Source organism: Phaethon aethereus, assembly GCF_964289735.1.
Source record: "Phaethon aethereus genome assembly, chromosome: 1".
NCBI classification, from domain to species: Eukaryota; Metazoa; Chordata; class Aves; order Phaethontiformes; family Phaethontidae; genus Phaethon; species Phaethon aethereus.
The window spans coordinates 140,988,058-141,011,860 of NC_138575.1; the positions used below are offsets into that span (position 1 = coordinate 140,988,058).

General features: G+C 35.9%; 1 protein-coding gene across 1 annotated transcript in view; it reads right to left on the reverse strand.

Annotated features, from left to right (window-relative positions):
- The window catches only part of STS (steroid sulfatase), a gene marked incomplete at its 3' end in the record, with an annotated part of 94,125 nt that overhangs the window by 16,812 nt on the left and 53,510 nt on the right, over positions 1-23,803 (reverse strand). Inside the window, exons 7-8 of the mRNA XM_082012040.1 lie at positions 15,927-16,086; positions 12,615-12,736 (exon numbers count right to left, since the gene is read on the reverse strand). Coding sequence (XP_081868166.1) covers positions 12,615-12,736; positions 15,927-16,086 — 282 coding nt within the window. The remainder of the gene's footprint in view (positions 1-12,614; positions 12,737-15,926; positions 16,087-23,803) is intronic.

The following is a 23,803-nucleotide window of genomic DNA, read 5'->3' on the forward strand; positions in this document are numbered from 1 at the left end:
TTAGGATTAGAGATTAGGAACTCTCCCAATCAAACTGCATTCAAATTGAAGTCAGGCCAAGGCAGATGGACTTGGTAAACAATTTTCCTATCACCCAGATCCTCACCTTCACTTTAAAATGTTTTCCTGTCTTGCTGAATCTCACAGGTCTGTCTAGTTTTAACTTCAGAACTTTGAAACACTGCTTTCTTCTTGTCTATTTAACATAAAAAGACCAAAAACTTAAATGTAAAAAAGGTTGTCTGCTTCCACAACCGACTCCCCAAGAACAGACCAAAAGTTACCAAAGATCAATAATATGCCCCTATACAGACATATTACACAGCCATACAGATCCTCGGATGACCAAGAACTCAAACAGTTTAAGCCTTCCTAAAGGTGCTCCTCTCTCTTCCTGAGTCATCATGTGTTCTCGTATACGTTTCTGAATAGGTAGCAACAGAAGTACAAAATCTAACAATGAATAGTGGTAAGGATATATCTGAGGTCAATTTAGTTCACAAAGTGAACAAATCACTTTAAATTGGTTGGGAAAGACCAAGTATAATTGCCATGGGAACTTTTTCTAATGTATCTAGGCAGAAACTGCATTGACAGGCTCAGCCAAGCACTAAGGTTCACAGGTCAAAGAGGTACAAACCTGTTGCTGACTCTTTCATGCCATGGCAATAACACAGATGTATCAAGCTTGACAATATGAAGAAATACTTAGTGGGGAATACTCAGGCCATTGTGCATATAGACACTGCCCTTATTAGCTGCAATCATTTGCCAACACCTTAAGCTTGAGGAGTATCCACTAATGGAATAATCTTTTGCAGCATTCAAATAATTTATACTCAATTTTCTCACTTGATTACAAGGTAAGAATTTATAAACTTTTTCAAGTTTAAGCTAGGTTAAAGAAATACAGTAATATGTTGACTTTTGCATATTTTCCATCTTCAAAATACAAACGCTTCTCATAGTTACTTATAATTGGGTTAAATGCTTTGAAAGATATATACGCCAAATATTTCTGTGAAACATGAGTAATTATATATACTTTTCTTTAGTTCAACCTGCTAGTTGCTAAATATTCAAATATACTTCTCAGAACTTAGTTCTTTTTAATTTTTTTTTCCAAAAATCAGTATGTCATAACTATTTAAAAGCACTGACAGAAATTAAAACACTCCCTAACTGGAGATCTGAAACATTTTGGTGTATGAAAGAGGGAAAAACAGAGGTCTTTCATAATGCTTAGGAATTACAAGCATTGTATAATCTCTTTAGTATGAAGTTAAAAAATCCAGTTAAAGCATTTCTCAGCACCTTTTCTTGATCATTACAGCCTCATTGTGAACACCAGTGGGACAGCTTTTTGTTGCTCTTTGTTTGTCCTGGTGTTTGGAGCTACTTCGCATTCTTGAGATCACCAGAACTTCTAAATGACCTATTTATCAGCTCTGACTTCTAAATGACCTATTTATTGGAGCTATCAGCTCTGCTAGGGCAGAGCTGAACTAAATGAAGCAGGTGAATGAACAACCTGTATTCTTGTACAATTTTTTTCAATTCCCAGTTGCTTTTCTATCTGCTGACTGATTATGTTTCCATTGATCGTGAAACTAAACTGAGACATTTGTGTTCGATACTTATTCTTGTGCTACGAGAAGTCTATTAATGCACTTCACAAAGGTTTCAGAAGGATAAACCTGCTAACTGTCCAAGTATGATATTCAATACAATAAATTTAGTTGAAAAAAAACCTGTAAGTGTTGCTAATTTTGATAAACCCAAATGTCACAATTGTCCCAAGTGTCCAAATAAATGTCCAAATAAACCAAAATGTCCAAGTAATTCAAGTATCATAATCCATTATTCATAATGTTTCTACAACCAAAGATAAACTAAAGGTTACTAACCTTTTTCCCATACTAAAAAGATAAAAATAGAAAATGAAAATCAAAATAATGTATGAAGTCTCCGAGTTTTCTTTCAAAGTTTAAAAGTCACCATTGCAAACAGGACTCCAAATAGAATTCCGTGTGCTTTCTGTATTTGTTTAAAAAAAAAAATCAGCTATTCAAACGCGCAATTTCAGCATGACACAACAGCTAAATTTTCTTTCTCCCTCTTCACTTGATTCTAGCTTTGGTTTTCTTACGCTGACTGGCTCTGTTAGAATTAATTCTTCCCGATGATATTTAATTTTTTTAGCAAATTCCAAGCTTTTATGGCAAAATTTCCCCCTCAGAGCACAATTCAAACCATCTTCACTTCTGTGAAATGTATGTTTCTCCTCATACTTTCGCATAAGCTCATGCCTTCATGGCATACATACAAATATTCCTTACTGATGAAACTGATCTCTGGAAGAAAAGGTTTTGTTTCTCTTTGTCTTTCTTCTAAGTTGCTTTTTGAAAACTGACCTGAATACTCATGGGCTACAGTTGTTTCTGAATCATAAAGATATATGCTCTTAGAGTCTCTGGCTACAGATATAAATTGGCTTTAATAGCAATTGCATTGTTTTCAGAATCCGAAAATAATTGTCAAGTATAAATACTACAAGTGATTTACCACTCAGTATTACAGAACTGTCAGTATCATCCTCCACAGGTGTAACTCATAAATTTAAACTTTTATATAACTTTTATATAATACTTAAAAATCAAAGTTCAAATTAAGTTTGGGGGTTAGGCTTTGATAAATCAGGCAATAAAAACATGACATTGTATAGTGCACCTGATGCAGATAAAAAAATGGGAGGGACTTTCATGCAAAAAGCATTGTTTTACCTTCTAAGTTAGGTATGCTGCATAAAACAGAGAGGGAAACACTACAGCAAATTCCACTTTTATATAAATGCCTCAATATCCACGGTCTACATACTGTAGGCAGGAACTGCTTTTTCCCTTAATACAACATAATATCTAGAACAAAAAAGTAACAGCTGATTAAAAGCAAACAGCGACATAGTTGCAACAAATCCCCATTTGTTAGACTGAATGCTGGGATAATTTGAGACTTGAAGTAAAGAAAGGGCATGATGGTTCCTCCACGACCAGCTGTAGGAAAGAGTGGACCTAGACCTTAGATGGACTAAAGTATTTGCAGTTCTAAGACACCATGGCCATGAGGAACTAATGAGTCTTAATATTAATGTTTTCCACTATGTTCTAGAATTGGAGAAAAATATATTTTAAAAAACCTCCACAGATTGATGAGATACCATTTTTAGAGAATAAGTAATTCTTCACTGAGGTAGATTTATTTACTCACAGTGTCTTGTCTAGCATTTCTACCTCACACTTTTGTAGTGCTAGACTCAAAGTCTTCACGAGACCATTTATACTTTGCTATTCCTTCTCTCTTTGTGTATATATACTTTGTGTATATGAATCATGGTAGTTTTTTAGCAGCTCCACCAAATGACTAATTAACAGTGCTGGCTCTTGGAAAATATAAAGTATTTAAAGTTTGGAAACAGGGAGGGGGGTGCTGTGTGTGCTTTGTCTTTTCAGAAAAAAAAAGATGTGAATCAAGTCAAACCTTCCAAAATGACAATTCTATAAGGAAGGGCTAGAGTAGAGAATTACATTTGGTTTGCAGCTGCACAGTAGATCAAGATATTGTTGAGCCCAAACTATTAAGCTTTGCTGGCTAAGTAATTCTGCACTCAAGAATATGAACTGATGTTAAGGTAACTCTAATGCTTTTAGGAACTGAGATTCAATCTCCACTTGTCACTGAACAGGACCATATGGATGGATCGGAGCTAAGGACTGAAAACCTGCCTGTACATCTTCCTACGGCATTGAAGAGAGCCCAGATAATACAATTAAGTTAATCTTGAAGATTCTACTGAGTCCTGAAGACCCTGATCTTCCCACTGAGCAAGTGAGGTGAATGAGAATTTTGCTTCTGTGTTATAATACCATTTAAAAATTAATGTACAACAGACAAGTAACAGATTGTAAATGAAAAATTAGCACACACTTGGTAATGACAAAATTACCTTATAGATGACTAACATTTCCTGATACTAAAAGGGTCAGCCTTTATTACACTACTGCTAATTCTGAGTGATTCTAAGTATCATGATCTTTATGGGATTTTTATGGTCTTGTTGACTTTTAATGTTGTGACTGAACCATAATTGCTAACTTTCCGTTCCTACTATAAATGGTGGAAATGTATTTTGCTTAAAAATTACAGTGTTGAAGTGGAGTGAGTCAGTGAGTGAGTGAATCTCACAAATATTTGTATTAGAGTTCCACACCTAGGAGATCATGGAGTTAATAAAAATCAATGCATTATATTTATTACCCTGCTGAATATGACCAAACTGCAGCTAAAGAGTAATTTTCAATAAATTTTAGTGTAAAACTTTGAATAAATTTGAAAAATGTCACAATCTGTAGGAACTTGTTCTATACTACTTCATGGACTTTGTATTTCTAAGAGGTCATTGAAAGAACTATGACAAAAAACTACTAGTGAAATGCAGTGTCTTTCAGTTTCAGAAAGATTTTACACAAATCCATCTACAAAATTTCCCTACTAAGAACAACAAAACAAGAAACAAATTTAAAAAGCTGGATTTTTTCTTCCTTTTAGTTTTAGGAAACTCTGGATGTCTTAACAAAAGATACTTGAAAAATGTAATGCATTATGTGTCCTCCAATAGTTTGAGACCACATAAAAAGCCCTGAAATCAACAAAAAGGTCACTGTTTGTACTGGGATGTGAGCTTTTCTCAGGCTGAGGACATTTGCACTGATTATTGAATATTTCTCGTTGTGTTGCCTTTCCAAAGTACTGATCAGGACTTGCATTCAGAAGTAGCTACATAGTACAGAGTGCACATCATCCACAGATGCATACTGGCCTCCAGCATCATATTGCCCAAGTGCATCCACCCTCCCAGCACCCACTGTTTTCTTCTATAATTATTTTTCTGCCTTTCATGGCACGGTCTTTTATGGCACACTGAGAAGTCATCTTGCTCTTGACAGTCAGGTTTCCAGGGAATTTCTCTAATAAACAAGTACTTTGCCTTATTTTCTAGGAGTAATAGGATTTCAAAGGTTGTGTCACACAGAATACTCTATGTGGTCTGTGCATGCATTAACTACTTCCCTTGAAGAACATTGCCTAAGACAACATATGCCATTTGAATCTGATTTTAAAATTAGGGTGAATCAGTGCTATGTTCTGAATGTAACATGCAGAATGCTGCAGGCTCAAATCCAACACTGAACTAAAGATATTTTTGGAAGTGTAATGCTCCAGAAATTGCTAAAGACCCACTGTTTATGTTATTTTGTAAGCTGAAAATAATTTTTGAAAGTTGCAGTGCATTTTTATCTACTCTTTTATGTAGTTGTTGTTATTTCTATTTGTTTTGACTACTGCTAACTTTATAAATAGATAAAAAATGTTGAGACAGTTGTTCTCAGATATTTTTTTCTATTTAACTGTTAGCTGTGAACTATACAGAAAAAAAATCTGTAAGATTTTTCTTTTGTACTGTCAGAAGTGCATGACACAATATCTGACAGCAAGCCATTCAAGCTGAAGTTTAAATAATACTGAATTAGCTACTTTAAATGCCTTTGCCTTTATATGATCACTGAAACCTGTCAGCCTTTCCCTGTTCACTAAGAACATTACTAATTTAGGTCAGGATATCTTGGATTCAATAGACCAGTATGTTATGGTTGCTATTTTTATATGAAGAAAAAGCACTATGATATGATCACTGAAAGTCTGTGTGTATAATGTCAATGTCAAAGGACATTTACCATGGTCTTTCACTAGGGGAAGGGCTGTCAGAGACAAAAGTGTTCCTACATCAATTTTACTATGACTAAAGAAGTCTATTCTTTCTAGCTAGAAAGAAAAAAAAATTTTGACAACAGGAAAATCTTACTCCTTCGAATATTTATCCTTTCTTTTTTATCGTTTCCCATCTGTTCTTTTCTGAGAAAAGATATGATCTTGGTATGGTAAGATTTGATTAAAAAAAGATATTTGTAAGAAAAAAAAATGTTTCCTTGACAGTTGTTATAGTCACATGGTGTAGTATTATCCCTCTTTTTGAAGACGCTGGGCAAAAGAAGGTCCTGGATCAAACTTCTATTAAATTTACCTTCCTTTGTATTGTTAAGCAATGAAAGCAAGTAACTACAACGGCCAGCATTCTCAGGGTCAATGTGAATCCTTACTAATCTGTAACAGCATCCTTCAAATCCTTTGTTCACCACAGAGAAAGCAAATAACCCATAAATGGAAAAAGCTCCTCAGGGAAGCAAGCAAAAGAACAGGAAAACGCTAGGCAAGGGTATGCGTTCTGCCAGTGACTCTACTGGATATGACAAGCACATCCCACAGTTTACATACAAAGCTACCACAGCATTCGTTCACCGTGTGGCAAAGCAAGCAATTAAAAGAATTGTTCTCCTATTACACTATGAAAGTAATGAGAAGGAGGGTGGGAAACCCACTTACAAGGCTTCAGAGAGTGTATGAATTGAAATTTCTTGTTTATATTAGAGAAAGTAGAATAAATATTAAGAGATATCTCTCACATACCAAATATTTAGCAATATCTTTAATACTTTCTATTTTAGAGAAAAAAGAACTGTTAATTTACTCATCTGAATGACTAGGTTTCTTAAATGCTCTAAGAGGACTGAACAAGAAAGGGTTGGAATTTTCAAATAGAAGTACATTATCACCACTTGCACTCCAAAATATCTACTGACAACCACTAGCCTCACTTACCCTGACACTGAGAACTGCAGAAGAAAAAGAGTTTTAAGTTGTTTCTATAGAGCTTCATAGAGGTTTCCCAGTTTTTGCTACCTGGCTAGACTCTGTCTCCTGCACTCTCTCTTTCTCAGGACGATATTGTGTTCACAAGTTAGTGTTCTTTAAGCATATGAATACAGTTTACAGTTTTTAACTATTAAGACTCAATGTGATATTACCAAAAATGAAGCTAAGAATGGCAGTGTAAATAATGCAAGCCCTCTCAATCAATAAGATAACCCTTACTACCCCTTAAGTTATGCATATCATAATATTTCAAGCGATAAGAAAAAGTGCAAGGTGTTCCTCTTCTTATTTTAATTTCTTCATAAAGAGGTGCCATTTTAATTACGCTTCACAACAAAGGCTATACCTGTCCAAACCACAAGTTGTTATAAAATGGCCCTTCTAAGCAGATTTTTCCTGCTTTGTCCTCTCTTTATTACGACTCTAATGTCTTTAGTCAAACAGAACCTGAAGTAACCTCTAAAAAAATCCCCCAACCTTTTCAGTAAATTTATCCTACATAACCATCTGAAAGTTGCAAAACAGAAACTATTCCTCTAGGAAGATCCCCTAGACTAGGAAGATCCCCTCATCTCTAGACAAAGAACAAAACGTGTCACATGAAATACGGTATACACTTGGATGCTGGAGGACATTGCAACAGCCAGGAATCACAATAGCTATGAATTCTACAATAATATAGAAAAAATCCCTGGTTGGTGAATTTGAATGAATTATTGCTGTAGATCACAACAAACAAGAAACTCAGAATAAGTATTAATTGAAATGTATCCAATTTGTTTAGTGCGGCAAAGTAGAAAATCTCTATGTAAAGTTTTTCAGTGAACTTCTACTGTCTTTAAAAAAGTCATCATATTTGCATCATAAGCTCATTTGATTCTATTGTCTACTGTGCTACAATTTAACTTGCCATAGCAAGTCTCTTTTTGTTTTGTTTACTGAATGACAATTTTACACTGAATAATGAAATCCATTTTGACATAGAAGAGGTGAAGTGCTGCTAGTAAAGTCAGTCTAGCATTTATCAGAAACATTAATACATTTTTATTACTAGTACCAAAACACTGTGAAGATTATTACTTTGTTATAGTACAGACTGTATTGTATTACATTTTTCAATGTTTATTACACAGGATTACAATTTAGTTCCTCTATTTAGCTTTTTTTTAATCATTTGCACACAATCAGAGGATCCTGAATGATGCAGTAGTTCCATTCAACTGTAGATTTGCTCTGTATCTGACAAATTCTCTCCTTATAATTAAGTTGTCATAGCAATGCATTTTTAATAGTACTGATTAATATGCCAGTAATGTTCTGGAGACAGAGCTCTTTATAGATTTTAGCATTCAGTTATGCTAAACTATAACTTTAGCAAATACACAAGTACTGGTCTACTTGCACTAGCAGAAGAACATGTGACCAGAGTTAAATTAGACCAAAGCATAATCTGACATAGAGAAAGTTACGTAAAACTTTGTGTGGCTCAGCTCAAGAAAGGAAAGGCAAATCCTACACCTGTTCTGTTTTAAATTTAAATGTTTAATGATTAAAAAACCCTAAACGATTACACCTTATTAGGGAGAAAGAAAAGTCTGTTTTGTTTTGTTTTGTTTCCAAAGGTGTTGCTTTTGTATATTGGTACTTATATGGTACATCAGGCAGCCGTGGAGAATATGCATCGAAAATGAGAAATCACAGTACTTTGCTGACTCTGTTTTAGCATGTCTTCCTCTCTGTATTTTTAAGAGATCAATTAAATTATACATATTTATAAGGTTTCAAAACAACAGGAAATCATCCTCCAAGGACTAGGACTGTATGTCTTGGCTGCTTCCAAGGCACTGATAGCAAGTGTCAACATGCAAGAGTCTGTGAGAGTGAGACATGAATCATGAGCAAAGAAAATTGCCTGATATTTCATTCCTTTTTTAATTCAGTATGTGAAGAATAATATGCATTATTTTTTACTATCAGGAAAAATGTAAGTGGATCAAAGAGAGATGAAGAAGAAAATGGTGTCAGCTTTATTTTCTGTGGCTGGGAAAGCAAAGGAGGGCAGAGGAAAGAGAGATTCTTTTCCTCACACCTCTCTAGAAAAGATAAGCCTTAAATTTTGAAGTGTTGATTGAAAAGAGCGTTACATAGCACACACCCTCTAAATGCTCCTTCAAAGGGCTTATGAAGGGGAAAGTATATTGTGAATGCAGTAACTGACCTAACTAATATATCTTAATGAAGATGTGTATTGATTTGGTTATGAGGAATGCTTAGTCTCTAAATATATAAATGTAAAATGGAAATTGTTCACCCTGAAGTTTCTGACCTTCCCTGGATAATGTGAGAAACACACCTGTTTAAGTCAGACTTTGGAAGCTTGCAAGCAAGGGACAGGTGTGCAAGTACTACAAATTTCACATACATTAAATTTACCTGTTTCATATATATAGCCTAAAAGTTAAAAATTAAACCAAAAAAGCTTTTTTCCAGACTGAAGCATAATGAAAATCTAACAATGGCAAAGATAAAGTTACTAAGGTAACTGTGAAATGATGGAGGCAACAAGGTACCAGATGACTAAGCAGAATTTTTGCTTTCCTCTCACTTCCTGGCTTATGTATTTTTCCTTAGGATCAAAGTTAATCCTACACTTTAAGTATTTAGGAAAAAAAGTGGAATATGCAAGTTGAAGGTGGTATACAAACTAAGACTTCCCAGAAAATAAATATAGTAAAAAATATGAGAATAGATGCATTAATAAGTGCATATATGCAATATATGCATCTTTACTCTTTATTTAGAATGGATTATACTTTAGCTAATAAATAAATAAATAAACAAACAACATTTTCCTTAGCAGTTGTAAGCTTTCTCTTCTATGAATTTCTGGCTGTTACTGCTTTCTTCTTCAAGAACTGCATCTTTAAAATTAATAAAAATGACACATTTAATGAAGGGATCAGAAGTATATAATGTAGTCTCAGAAAGGTTGGACAATTGGGTCCTTTTTTAGGACCATCACCAGAACAGGGTAGCTGGGGTTATTAATAACCCCAACATAGGGGTTATTAATAACATAGCTGGGGTTATTAATTTCACACCGTCACGGTTTCTTCCACCAAGGCCCAGGACCAATGAGAGGCAGAGCCGGTCGGCATTTGGCCCGTATGTACAGGCATAACCTGCAGGTAGCTTGTTTTTACACCGTTCCCAAGTAGCTGTAGTCAATCTTGTTAACTACCTGGGGAACCCAGATCAAGAACAAGTCTTTCGTAGTCTAGATGATCATTTACAGTAGACAGAAAGAGACAACTGCTCCTGATGATGTTTCTTTCAAGAATTTCCTGATTTTTCTTAGATAAGGTTTAAGGTAGATAAGGTTCTTAGATAAGGATAAGATTTTCTTAATATCACCTCTCCAAGACTACCCTTAAGAATATTCTTAGAGACTGATTCTGGCGCTCGTCTGTGAACTGAGTGCTCTTTGCCTGACTACAGCCATTGGCAAGGTGCAACTAAAGGATGAGAGATCCTACAGCTGTTTCTGGATGCTGGAAAATGTGTGTGCTCGTGGAGGTATGTGGTACTTATTTAGGCCACAAAGTGCGTTAGACATGAAACACATGTAGACATAGGAACAGTGATCAGTCCATACCCAAACCCTGAAGACTTACAGCCTTGTAACTGATAAGAGTAGCATGCTGAGGTTAAGTGAAAGTTGCACAATTTTCCAGCTTTCTAGTCTGTCCTTCATGAACATGGCCTCATTCCCTTTCTTGGATGTATTCTATGTATAGGGAATGAACTGCTGCTACAGGATACTTCTAACTCAGTTCTTTGCTGCTAGGCAAAAGCTCTGCAACATTTTGAATTAAATGTTTGAAATGATTGCTTCTCCAGTTTTAAAAAAAAAAAAAAAGCATTGCATTATATTTCTGCTTCACTTGTGTTCATTCTCATATACTAAAATATCACTTACTAGTAGTGGAAATAGCGACTGTGGATGGACTCTGAGATTGGCTGTAAAGATCAAGCTGTGGCGGGAGGCTAGAAGACAATAATACTCTAACTAGTAATATAATGCACTTTGAAGTTATCAGTTGCTTCACAGAGAGCTGCTGAAATATCAGAAGGAAAACCAACCACACTCATTTTTCCACGAGTCCCCAGAGCAATGCTGATAGTATCAGGTGTGTACAGCTGTAATGCAAGTATCTTTGTCTCTATACAACAGTAACACATGGGAGACAGATAAACAGGAGCAAACATTTAGCTGACAGCAACAAATATCTTTACAAATATGATTGCATTGTCTACATGGAGAAGGCATTTTTGAAGGTCTGAGACTGGACAAGTAAGAAGCAATCAGACATTGAGCATTCCCAGGGGATGGGTACAAAAGAGAGGAGAGAGGAATATCTGGCTATTGCCTATTCTCACACTACTATGTAAGCTGACAAGGTAGTATTTCAAAAATGTTTCCATACAAAAATTAGCCCGGTGTTATGAAAATGCTATTTCCAGGTTCTGAGTGGGCTTTCTGTTTTGATTGCCTTGGAGGAAGGATAAAGAGAGAATCACAAGCTACATTAAAGCTCAAGTAAATACAATAGACTAGCCTCTCATAATTGCTCCCCTTCATTTCCCATTAAAGTGAATAACAAAGCTGGATCTTTCCTCAGACAAGGGGTACTTCATCTGCAAAGGTGTGTATTTGGGAAAAACAGCTCCTCTGACTTCCTGGAGCTCTGCCTACTTCTCTCCTCATCATGACGCAGAGTAATGTCATCCAACTTCAGATCCAAAATGGTACTAGATATCCACATCTTCCCATTGCTTGGTTCTTCCTTACGATTATTTATCAAACGCAATATAGACAGGCAAAGTAGTGGTAAATAAATGTTATATGTAATACGTTCCCCTTTCCTAGTTTAAAGCCCAAGACAGGTAGAGAGTGAGCCTGCAGGTGACCAAGATGACAAAGTTTCCAACTCGTTTTAAGTTTGCACATTAAGTATTAAGCAGGTCCTTTCCCAAGGTACTTAAACCAAAAAAAAGTTACATCAAAGCCTGTCTTGGATCACAGTTTTGAAGCTGTAACACAAGTCGTTACTTGGAGTGTCAATTGAGATGAGACAAATGTGTGTTTGACTTCACTCAGCACAGAGATTTTTATAGAAAGGGAAATATGTTTTTTTTAATGTGGAAGTTGCTACCAGAGACAGCGAGCTCTTAGTTTAAAAGGAGCAGACCAGTGGGAAATGCTTTTTCTTTGGCTTACAAAGTGGAATTATATCATTCATAAAAAGCATGAAAAGGGACCCTTTTAATACTGTACTCATTGATTGGATAATTATGACTTTGACTCAGTGATTCTTCTATACTTTGCTATCTCAATAATAAAAACGTCCAAGCTGACATCATAGTTGTGTTGTTATTCAGCAAACCATCCTATTACCTGTACATTTTTAGGAAGAGGTAACAGTTAACCTCAGCTGCTTCATTCTGTAACACAGACTATCTCTCAGGCAAGTTTAAAAACAATAGTTCCAGACACCATAGATCTCAGTATTATATTGATATGTAACATTAATGCACAGCAAAAAACTAATGCTAAACAGTAAAATGGTGAATAGGTGTGTTCCAGCAAAAATAAAAGTGACAAAGAAGGAAAAAGACTAGATATTTTAAACAATTTATTTGTTTAAAGGCTTTTTCCTGATTCTTTTCAGCTGCAATAAAAATTATATGAAACATTTAAAATGTGAACAGGCGAGTTTACTTACTGTTTCCTGGATGCCAGCGCACTGCATTTAAATATGCATTACAGTAATGGAAGAGAAATTCATGCTTGGATCGGGTAACTTTTCCTTGAAGTAAGGGCATCAGATCATGTCCATCAATAATTCTGAGTAAGAAAGCATTTCAAAATCAGAAGAATAACCCAAACCTCACTGTACTGAGAAGATATTATAACTCTGCATTTCCACTCCTTTAAAAAACAAATCGGCCTCTCATGATCTGAATGGCCACCTCTGGTTGGTCAATTCCGAGAAAAACCTTCAGGTGCTCTTCCCCTTTGATTTCTACATTATTTAAGGAAACATTAATTTTACATTTTGACATTAAGAATGTTTGCTTCCTCAACATATTTTTATCTTTTTTTTTTTCTGAGTAAGTGACCAGACATATATATATTCATATATTTATATGAATAAATTGCTACAGCACAGTCCTCCAGGTATACAAACACATATACTTGCTCAAGCTGTTTGGGAGTAGTCGGGCCAAAGTAACCCCAAACCAAGAAATATATGCTGTGCTGTGTTAGCATCCCTGGAAGTAACGGTAAGAACTTTGTCCAGCAAATTATGCATGCCAGAATTCAACTCACAACTAGTCATTTCAAAATTGAAAATGAACTATGTTTAAATGTGTGTTTATCAACAACACACACACACATATATATTAACAAATCTTTAAATGCTGCTGGAAAATTTTTCGTCATGATTGGAAGGAGTCAGTCAATTTACATCAAAATGGAGTTATAAAATAAGCAAGGCATTGTCGTGGTTTAGCCCCAGCCAGCAACTAAGCACCACACAGCCGCTTGCTCACTCCCCATGCCCAGCTGGGATGGGGGAGAGAATCAGAAATAAATACTCTTGGGTCAAGATAAAACAGTTGAGGAAATAATAACAATAACAATAACAATAATAATGATAATGATGATGAAGATGATGATGATGGAATATACAAACCCAAGTGACGCCCAGTGCAGCAATTGCTCACCACCCGGTGATCGATAGCCCGTCCCCGAGCAGCGGTTCCCGCCCGCCGGCCACCTCCAGCCGATGCGCTGGGCATGAGGTTACACGGTGGGGAATGTCCCTGTGGCCAGCCAGGGCCAGCTGTCCCGGCCGTGCCCCCTCCCAGCTCCCCGGGCACCTCCCCGCTGGCAGAGCCTGGGGAGCCGGAAGGTCCTTGGCCGAGTACAAGCACCACAACTACTCAGCAGCAACTTCAAACTTCAGCGTGTTATCGGCATCATTCTCGTACTAAATCCAGAACACAGCACCGCACCAGCTATCAGGAAGGAAATTATCTGTATCCCAGCTGAAACCAGGACAGACATATAAGTGTTTCCATAAATTAAGACTTTGAATTACTGGAATCAGCTGGTGGGAGAAAATCACAATATGCATTTTTGACCTGGTATGAATTACAAATTTTACAAGAACTTTTATAGGAAATTACTTTTTTCCTACATATAGATTAGCAGATAATTATTTTTTAAGCATTTTGAGCAGCAGCTCATAAAAACATTTTTGAAACTTTTAAACCCTTAAATGTCTATGTCAATTTTTATTACCATGTAAAATCCTTTTCACATGAATGTAACTATTACAAGACAGGTACTCTCTTCATTTTTGTAAGACCTGAGCTTACATATACTATGAAATTCTTGGCAGCAATTGGATGCAACATTCTGAGTAAGACTCTTCTCAAAGGATGGGCAGGAAAACACACTGCAATTCCTGAAGCAATGTTGTCCCATAACTCTGCTTTCTGGGTGCATCCCTGTCTGTGTGAGTTTGTTGAATTAGGGACTTTCCCACTCTCAAATTGTCCTGTTTTCTTGCCTGAGTAATGCACTCTTGTCTTGCCCCTGCAGGTTTGCCCACTACCAAGCTGAGAGCAGGACAGATACATGTCTATTGTACACTTTCTCTTCTACAGCCTGTTGATGGAGAAAAGGGTGTCTCCAGTAATACGCATCCAGTACTCTTGCATTCCCACATCTGCTGGGTTCAGAGGGGGTAGATAAGCCTTTTCTTTCTGATTACTTATTTTTCTTCTTTAATTAGGAGCATATCCTCCTTCCCTTTTTAACCTGCTCCCTCCTAGTGACTGAATCCTAACTGTAGTAATTTCTCTTACTTCTCAGAAAGTGGAGTGATAGGAATTCAGCTGCTGCATCAAAGATGCTTCAAGCCAGTCCACGGCATCCCACTCTGACCTACCATGAAGCAGTAATTATGGCACCTAGTCTACACAGAAGAATCAGAGTGGAGAAACTTGTGAGTTACATGAGTATATTGGGATTTCTATCAGAGAGATCAAATTAAAACGTCAGTGCTTAGTCTTCACTCAAGCAATATGAAAACAAAGTGCATAATATCGTCCCACATTAAGAACACTCTGAACTGCTCAGGTTCGACAGTTACTGCTTGTAGGGGATCTCTCAGGACCAGTCTGACCAATTTTTCATGTCTTACACATGTCCTGCCCTGCCACTTCCTTCAAGCACTCAATGAATCATCATTAGCAGAGTCTCTCCGCTCACCACTGGCTTTCCTCATGTGGATTGTGGATGCTTTGTGCTCAAAATCTGTTTGTGCATGGTAGATGTGCTCAAAGCATATGCATAGCAGCAGGTTTATCCACTTGACATTTGGATGTCAACAGAGTTTAGGTGGAGGCACCTTGCTGCTGACACTGGGTATCTCCTGAACAAGACAAAGCACAAGGATGTAGGAGTGTCAATAAAGCATCTTATGAATTTTAGAAGTCCAGTGGGTTTTCTTATCAGGCTGCAAAACTCTGTAAGGGATTAATTTTACTAACTTGGTAGAGAACAAAAAATCCTGTGAGAAAAGCCTAGCTGGCACTTTGTCATACTAAGCAGGCAAAGGTTGAGCTTGTAAACTTTAAAATAATTTACACTTGCAGTTCCTTTTTCTACCACGCTCACTTATGCAGAATAGAGCCTTTTTTGACACATTGATTTTTGCTTTTAGTAAATAATTCTAGGCTGTGATTTGACAGTATGTTGCTCTGTCGTGGTATTCTCTTACTCTCATGTTGCTTGGTGCTTGTTCTGCAAGTTAAGGTGTATTTACATACAGTGTTTCTGTAAAATATATCAGTATGTCAATACGAAAAGAGACAACATACTGCTGTAAGTAATTTCAAAAAAGTGCCTTTAAAATGTATTCTTTTTCTTTTCATTCTCACCTTTATCTTAATAGACATCAGCAGAATGTATAAAACACTCAGGAGACTTTCTCTAAAACAGAGATAACTACAGAGCATACCTGTCAGAGGGTAACTGTGCCTTGGCAAGTTTGACTATGGTAGGAAATATATCCATATTACTTGTTGGCTCATCAATATAGGCACCAGCCTGTATCACTCCAGGCCAACGGAGAAGCCCTGGCACACGAATACCTCCTTCCCAGTTCATTGACTTTCCACCTGAAAAACGAAAGGGTTTTTTTGTTAAAAACAATCAATTTCTTCTTAGGAAAATACCCCCCTGCAAGATTCAGTTTCCAATATTTAACATTCTGTCTAGCTATCATCTTTTCATTAAATTATTCTAATTTGCTAGTTTTAGATTTTTCACCTTTCTCACAGTAAATCTATTAATATGTATTAGGCAGAGCTTATAAAATGTATTCAGTTTACAAACAAAATTAAATAACAGCTGTAGGAGATAAAAAGGCACCTTGCAGGAATCTTCATATAGAATTTGGTCTAGACAGTGTGCCACATAGGTATGTGAAGATATAACCAAAAACCAGGAATCAAACATAAATTGCTATATGCCTATATGTCTGAGGTATGAACCCACAGAATATATATGATATTCTATTAAAAATGATGCTTAATGACTTCAGATAGATGAAAGTACTAATTTAACTATTTTACTGAATTCTCCAATCCAATGCATTAAGAAGAAATACATTACAGTGATGGTAGATCTCAGGATGCTGTGAGGAGCTTTTCAACTTCTAAACCAGCACAGCTGCATCACATACAGTATCATCTGTTTGCATTCAACATTACATTGCAGCCACTTCCTTTGTTTCTACAATATCCACCACTGCCCAGTCCTCCCAACATCACTGGAGAAGGGCAATGTGCTTATTCTATGACCTTTCTGCCGTTACTTAATATATGATCGATGAAACTCTGTACGGAGAGCTATCACAAATACTATTATTAATGTCTTATACAGTCATGTGACTAGGTACAGGACTTCAGGTTGATCTTTGAAATTAATATATCACTTGGAAAAAAATATTTCTGGTAAACTGATGGGTTTTGGATGTGGTCAAGCATGGTCTGGGCCAGGAATTCACAGCTAAATTGAAATTGTTTCATATAACAGAAATGTCTGAAAGAAGATGAATATGTGTGTTGAACCCCTGCCGCTAACTGAATCCAAGAGCAATTAATAGTTTAAATAAAAATACTATGAGCCTATTTTTCCTGTATCTCCCTTTTTCAAGTAAAACCAAAACCAAAACCAAAACAACACAAAAGAACAAAATATTACAACAAAGTACATAATAGTTCTGTCTCCTCAGCCTCTTAGACCTTTAAAGAACCACACAGATTCTAATACCTTTTTTGTCCAGACCAGACCTTACTATACATGCTGTTTATCTTACTGACTCCTGAATGATCTTTTCTATTTCAGCATTGGGACATTCACAATCCACCTGTTTTTCTATAGGTTTTTCACTCTTCATAAAGGTAAGTAGCAACTTCAAGAAAGAAAGCTATCTTTTGCTTAGATCTTTACCCATTTTATATATATATATATATAAAAAAATATATATATAGTCTCGTGGATGAAAAAAAATTTAGCTCATGATCCTTTGTTATACCTGATTTTTGCTTACTTATTTTCATGGGCTTTATCAGAATTCATGATATGGAATAGTCAGGGACACACGATTATCTGGTCTGGCATCAGAAAACTTAGACTTTCTAATATGCAACATTAAGTCAAGCCACAATCTTTACTTATGTTGTACCTGGAAACCAGTGACAAGTTCAGACCTCAACAAGACAATAAATCTTTTAGAGCAGTCTTAAAAATTTACTCATCACTGTGTCAAGTGTGATTCCATTCTCACCAAAACACATGTGGCTACCTACTCTAAAACTCAGGAATGAGATGGATGGATTATTTTTGTTCCCATTCCTGTAAAAAATATGAGTAAAAAAAAAAGTTAAAGAAAATGTAGATTTAAGTTTATAAAGGTGTTATTTGGTGAGGTTTAAAGCATCTGTCACCTAGCAGAAGGAAGTGTTCACCCAACAGTATGCTGATGGGTTATTAACACGGTTAGTTTGAGACCAGTGCAGATGTCAATAGACTGTGTGCATCTTCTGTATAAAAGGTGACTCTATCCATGTACAACGGTCACTCTGATTTTAAAAGTTTGGTGGGGATTATGTGTTGCCTAGCAGGAAGGTGTCAAGATTAATATCCTGAGTTATGGTTTACAGAAAATCCTGTTGAGTGGGAGTAGTTAAATCTGAATAAAAAACCAGGAAAAGTATAAGGACATAAAATTACAGATATCCTCAGATTAAGATATTTTTCAGTGAACGGTTATGCCAGGGAGATGATTTAGTTAATGAGCTGGATCCAAGTTCTGTGTAAACATCACAACGTCTAGTTGGCTGGACAGACAGCTGATCTATACCATAGGTAGCTTTAAGTGTAAGGTTCCTTTTATTTCTGTATACCTGTCTGAACCTAGTAACAGTCCTATCTAGATTGGATTGTTTAAATAAATTCTTGTTTTACTGTTGCCTCCTCTGTAATCTGAAGACAGCAATTTCAAGGTGAGTGGTGAATCCCATTCCCACACATGTTGCAATTTTTAAAACCTAGATATTGGATCACGTTCACAGCTCCTAGGTTCACAGTACAATTTTCTTGAATCGCTACAGAACAGGACAGAAAACTTGCACATTACCCAAGCATACTGGGAGCACTCAGCAAACTCTGTCTCCCTGCTGTGAGGTACAAAAAGCAAAATGGACTCCACAGCAGGGCTATCTCCTCGCTTATGTCTATAAAGAAGTGAGTGCTGTTTTCCTTTCAAAAGACTAATTGGAGCATAATTTTTTTATATCTCTGGAGGTTAGGAATAGCAGGGAACCAGGGCAGGAATTACAGGTCATTGCGGAAGACTGTCTTCTATTATCTATGCCTACATGGTGTTCATCTTTATTAGAACTGTGTTTAGTGACATCACTGGAATTGTTTAATGCCATTATATGATTACAAATCCCTTGATAAACATTGTCATTAAAACTCCAGCTGTTAAGCATTGTTCAAGTTATCTGCATTCTTTTTTCCTTAAAAATTAAATCAAAGGTTCACTACTGATGCTTGAAACATAAAGCTAACAACCAAATGGCTAAAATATTTGAAGGCAAGTAAAAAATCCACAAAAGGTCATTATTTAAAAATAGAATCTCTTGATATTTCAGGATCTGACTCATGAGTTTTGTATTTTGCTTGGAGTTGACAACACTCCAGAGAAAAAGACAGCAACCTAGCAGTCTATATGCCTGGCAAACCCTAGGCAGCCCAGCTATATATTATATTTGTTTTCTTAAATTCTTCTAAAAATGTTTTTAAAACAGCATAAAACACTCCAGGCTGTATTTTCATGCTTAGCTATCTATGCTTTTTGAGTAGTTGTACCCTTCAGTGTTACACTGAACAATAGCCTACATTCACCTCTCCTGAAAAATCTGCAGGAGTAGGCAAAGTACAGACATAACTCTCTGCAGTCATCCACAACATGATGTCAAATTTCCATTTTAACCTCATTTCAAACCTTAGCTAAAAGAGTATCTTTTCTTTTTCTCCCTCTGGTTTAAATTGACTGCTATTATCTAACTCTGGGAATAGAGCTTTTACAAAAGTTGATACATAAAGGAGAACTTTGTGGTATATCACTATTAATATTTTGAATTATGTATGATGGAAACCATTTAAAATAACTTTCCTAGATCATTTGGATTATAACCAAACTGCCCTTTCCATTTTCCTCATATTCTTCTAAAAACAAAGCTTCCAAACCCAATTTATTTCTCTGAATTAGAGAAAAATACAAGGAAATTAATTACTCTGTCCATCTGTAGTGGACATTATGCTACAAAACCCACAATCAAAACTGGTTATTATTGCTTACCTTATAAAACAATCAAACAATAATCTATTTTCAATGGCAAGTGCTGCCTTGATTTTACTGATTTTTAATCTGTTTCATGTACTGCTTTTGTTAATTTTCAAGCTGAGCTGGTTTTGTACAGGTGAATCTAATAGATATAACTCATTTGGACATCTTCTCATCTGATCTTTCTTCCAATCAAATGAAATTGTCTCTCAGGATAGTTTCTGTTTCAGTTAAAATTACAATATGGTTTGATTATTTAAAAATCTGGATCACTTCAGAGAAAATACAAAAATACAGTACCTTTGAAAAAAGTTCAGTTCCTGCTCTCATTAAAGTCAAAAGTGAAACTCCAACTAATATCACTAAATATGCAATAGCCTAGTTTCTGAGGCCAAAATAATGGTCAGTTTGATTTCTCTGTGGCTTAAAGATATGAAAAGGGTTACTAACAGCTTCAACAAACACTACTGAATGAACTTATCACTGCAGTAGATGAAATTGTATAAAAATAATAAATTTCAATAAAATATTAGATATTCAATTCCTCCAGTCCTTGATTAGTTCTCACGGATCTGCAGCAGATGTGATTTTAAAAATCAGTGTTTAATTCCTTAAGGAACATTCATTTCTCATTTTTCATGGATATTAACAAACAAACTATTAATATATCTATTTCTAAGGCACAGAGCACTTAAAACAAATGTTGTTTAAATGGTTTGCCATTAACAGCATTTGACTCCATTTCCACTAGCAGCATAACTCATGAACCACTCTGGCAGCGCGACGGTAGCCAAGCACATCGACGCATTGTGCTAAACGCTTCATAAATACAAAGACAGTGTTCTTAATGTGCCAGTCCAAGTTACAATCAACACATCTATAGCTACGTGTCCAAAAGAAGCTGACACTAAGAGTATTAAAAGATGCAAGGAGACTCCACAGAAAATCCCGTATGTAACAGAGTGGGATAGAGGGAGGACTTCCACTGTCTGCATATGTACCGGTGAAATAGCATAATGAGAAAAAGTACAGAGAAAAGTTTTTAATGCCTTCACTGTTTACTGCTATAAAGTCCGCAACAGGAGAGACATATTTTATAACACACAAACTAATTCAAGAAACTAGTCACTAAGCAACTAAGCAACTAAATAACAATTACCACAAAATAATTAGATTCAGTAACTCAGAATACCAAAGAAGAATATAATGGCATCCTTTAGAGCAGTCATCTTAAGCTTCTTGTTTATGCAGTCCAAGAATGCTGTATTCATCTATTTATTCTAGTCACTTTATTCTAAAGTAGAGATCTAAACATTTCAGAAAATCTAATTTCATTTCTGTTCCTGAAGGAAAGCTAAAGTGACTAGTTCAAATGGACACACTTGAAATGCAGATGTCATACTAATGAGAAAGATAGTGAAAAACACCTAAGAAGAAGTCAGTGCAAATATCCTGGATATCACATACAACAACAATACCTCAAAGTTCCATACCTTTTAACATAGAAATGTCACAGAACTGGAAAAAAAAAAAAAAAAAAAGCTGGAAAAATTACATATAAAGTTTTAAGAAGAGACTTCAGTTAAACACAATAGTTCCCATACTTCAATCTGAAAATAGTATGAACAAGATTAAAAGGACCAAACTTTATGTTATAAGGCATAACAACTTATATGTTACAAATAACTTAGAGGTTACAAATTTTACATCAGATACAACTTATATGCCAATATATGAAAAAGCATTCAGTGATCTGGTATGAACCATAAAGAGCTAAATAGGAAAATACATAGAAACAAACATTTTAAAACAAATACATCACAAACTGGAAGTTTCGAAAGGAACTAATAGGACCGAATGACTCAAAGGACTCACTGGCCCAATAGGTTCACAGGAACTTGTAGGTTTCTGAGAGAAACTGATAATTTCTCTGACCAGTTTCTGATCAAAGCACTGAGTAACCAGGAAAAATATATTATCATGCGTGCACCCAGGAGTCCTTCAGTAGTTCAAGTAAGAAGGTGTTGAGTTGTTGGGAAGAAATTCTTACTAAAATAGCCACTGTTTTTTGGTTTACAGGCTGTTATCTAGATTTAAACCTTTGAAAGATCTTTCACAAGGACCCTCAGGAAAAGTTTCTGGAACATTAATCATGGGTTAGGAGACAAAAGGTTGTCATGAATCAAAATCTGACTAACAGGCAGGAAACAAATAGACAAAACAAACAGCCTACAACACTTTGCAAACAAAGTCAGTAGTAAGCTACTTTGATGCTACTCTGTATTAAGTCCTTTATTATTTTAATATATTTACTTCAGTTTTTGAAGGGAAGTGAGCTGTGGAATTGAAAAATCCACATACGGCACTAAGTATCACAGGTTGATCAAATTCAGGAGAAAAGATAATGGACTCCACACCAAATTGGATAAACAGGAAACAAGATGCAAATTCAAATTCTGTAAAAATATTTGCAGTACAATGAACACTAGAGAAAAAAGAACTGAACTAGGGTCTATGGTCTTAGTTATTCATACCATAACCTTCACTGTATATTTAAGACAAAGGACCTATGCAAAGATTAATGCACATCTGTAATCAGTAAGATACAAAGATAACAGGAAGTCTAGGATGAAATGGATAATATTAAAAAGTAAACATATAAACAGGTAGTGATAGTTCCTGGCAAAACCTGAAAGGCAATACTTCTAAAGTAACTTAAAAATAATATCTTGCACAATTAGAAATAGTTCACAGAAGAAAATAACAAGAAATTAAGGACAAGGAAAAACTCATCAGTTAACATTAGTGAGAGAGACTGACAACACAAATCTTTTCTGAGTGAGGTATTAAATGGAAAGAGAAACAATGAAAGTATACAAAACAAAGGTAAACTAGGGAGGGTGTAGTAAGTTTTCCCTCCCTTATCCTATATCAATGAGGAAACAGTATTAAACTTCAAGATGTTCCATGAAATTTGCAACTGTCCCATTTCAAAATAGTCTATGAAAGGACCGTGTTCTCATTGCCAAAGGATTTAGGCTATGCTAAGAATTTAGAAAGATTCAAAGTGGAATTCCATCTTGTATGATGAACACTCATACAACTAATGCTAGAACTCTTTGTAGAATCTAAATTGTCAGGATTCACATCTTAAACCAAGGTCATGATATCTAGGATTAGGAGGAGGCCTTCTTAGGGATCTTCTTTATTCACCATATAGCTCCTGCATCTTCCTCCAAGGTCTCTGATCCTGACAACTGTCAGAAAAAGGCTACTGGAAGGACACGCCATGATTTTGATCCATCACTTTGATATTGCTATATAATGTCTTCTAAAACAGGATACTGAAGAAATAAACCACATTGTGTATGACAGCAACTAGTTAAACACTATGTTGGCTCTGGTTTCTAAATTCAAGGGCTATCCAATTCACAGTGACTGTTCCGCAGTCAGAATCCAGAGCAATAAAACCTTCAGATAGCAAGTTTCCCTTTTTGCATTCAGTCTTGCAATGCTAGCCTAACTCTCCGAACTCCTTAAATTTTATTATTGGCGCTCATTTGGCTGGATATCAAGACCAATATCTTGATATTGGTATCAAATTATCAAATTTGCTGGATATCAAATTAGTAAGTTTGAATTGTGGACATCTGTTGAGAGCTTTTGATTTTAGGACAGAACCAATTATTGCTGAGCATACGACTCCAGCTCTGACAAGAGGGTTAAATGGCTTGATTTGTATTTGCATTCATGCAGCGCTGATACACAAAAAGGTAAGTAGTGGAGATTGTCTAGCAAAGACAAGGAGAAAGGACGTGCATGTCTCCCCATTTTGTAAAGTACTCATCAGATGAAGCAAATTCCTAGTGGAGGCACACATGAGCACAAGCAGCATAAAGATCATCCTTTTGCTTTTTTAGGCACGTTGCTACATCAGTGCCTGAGACCTAGGGCTTCACAGGTGTGGTTTTCATTAA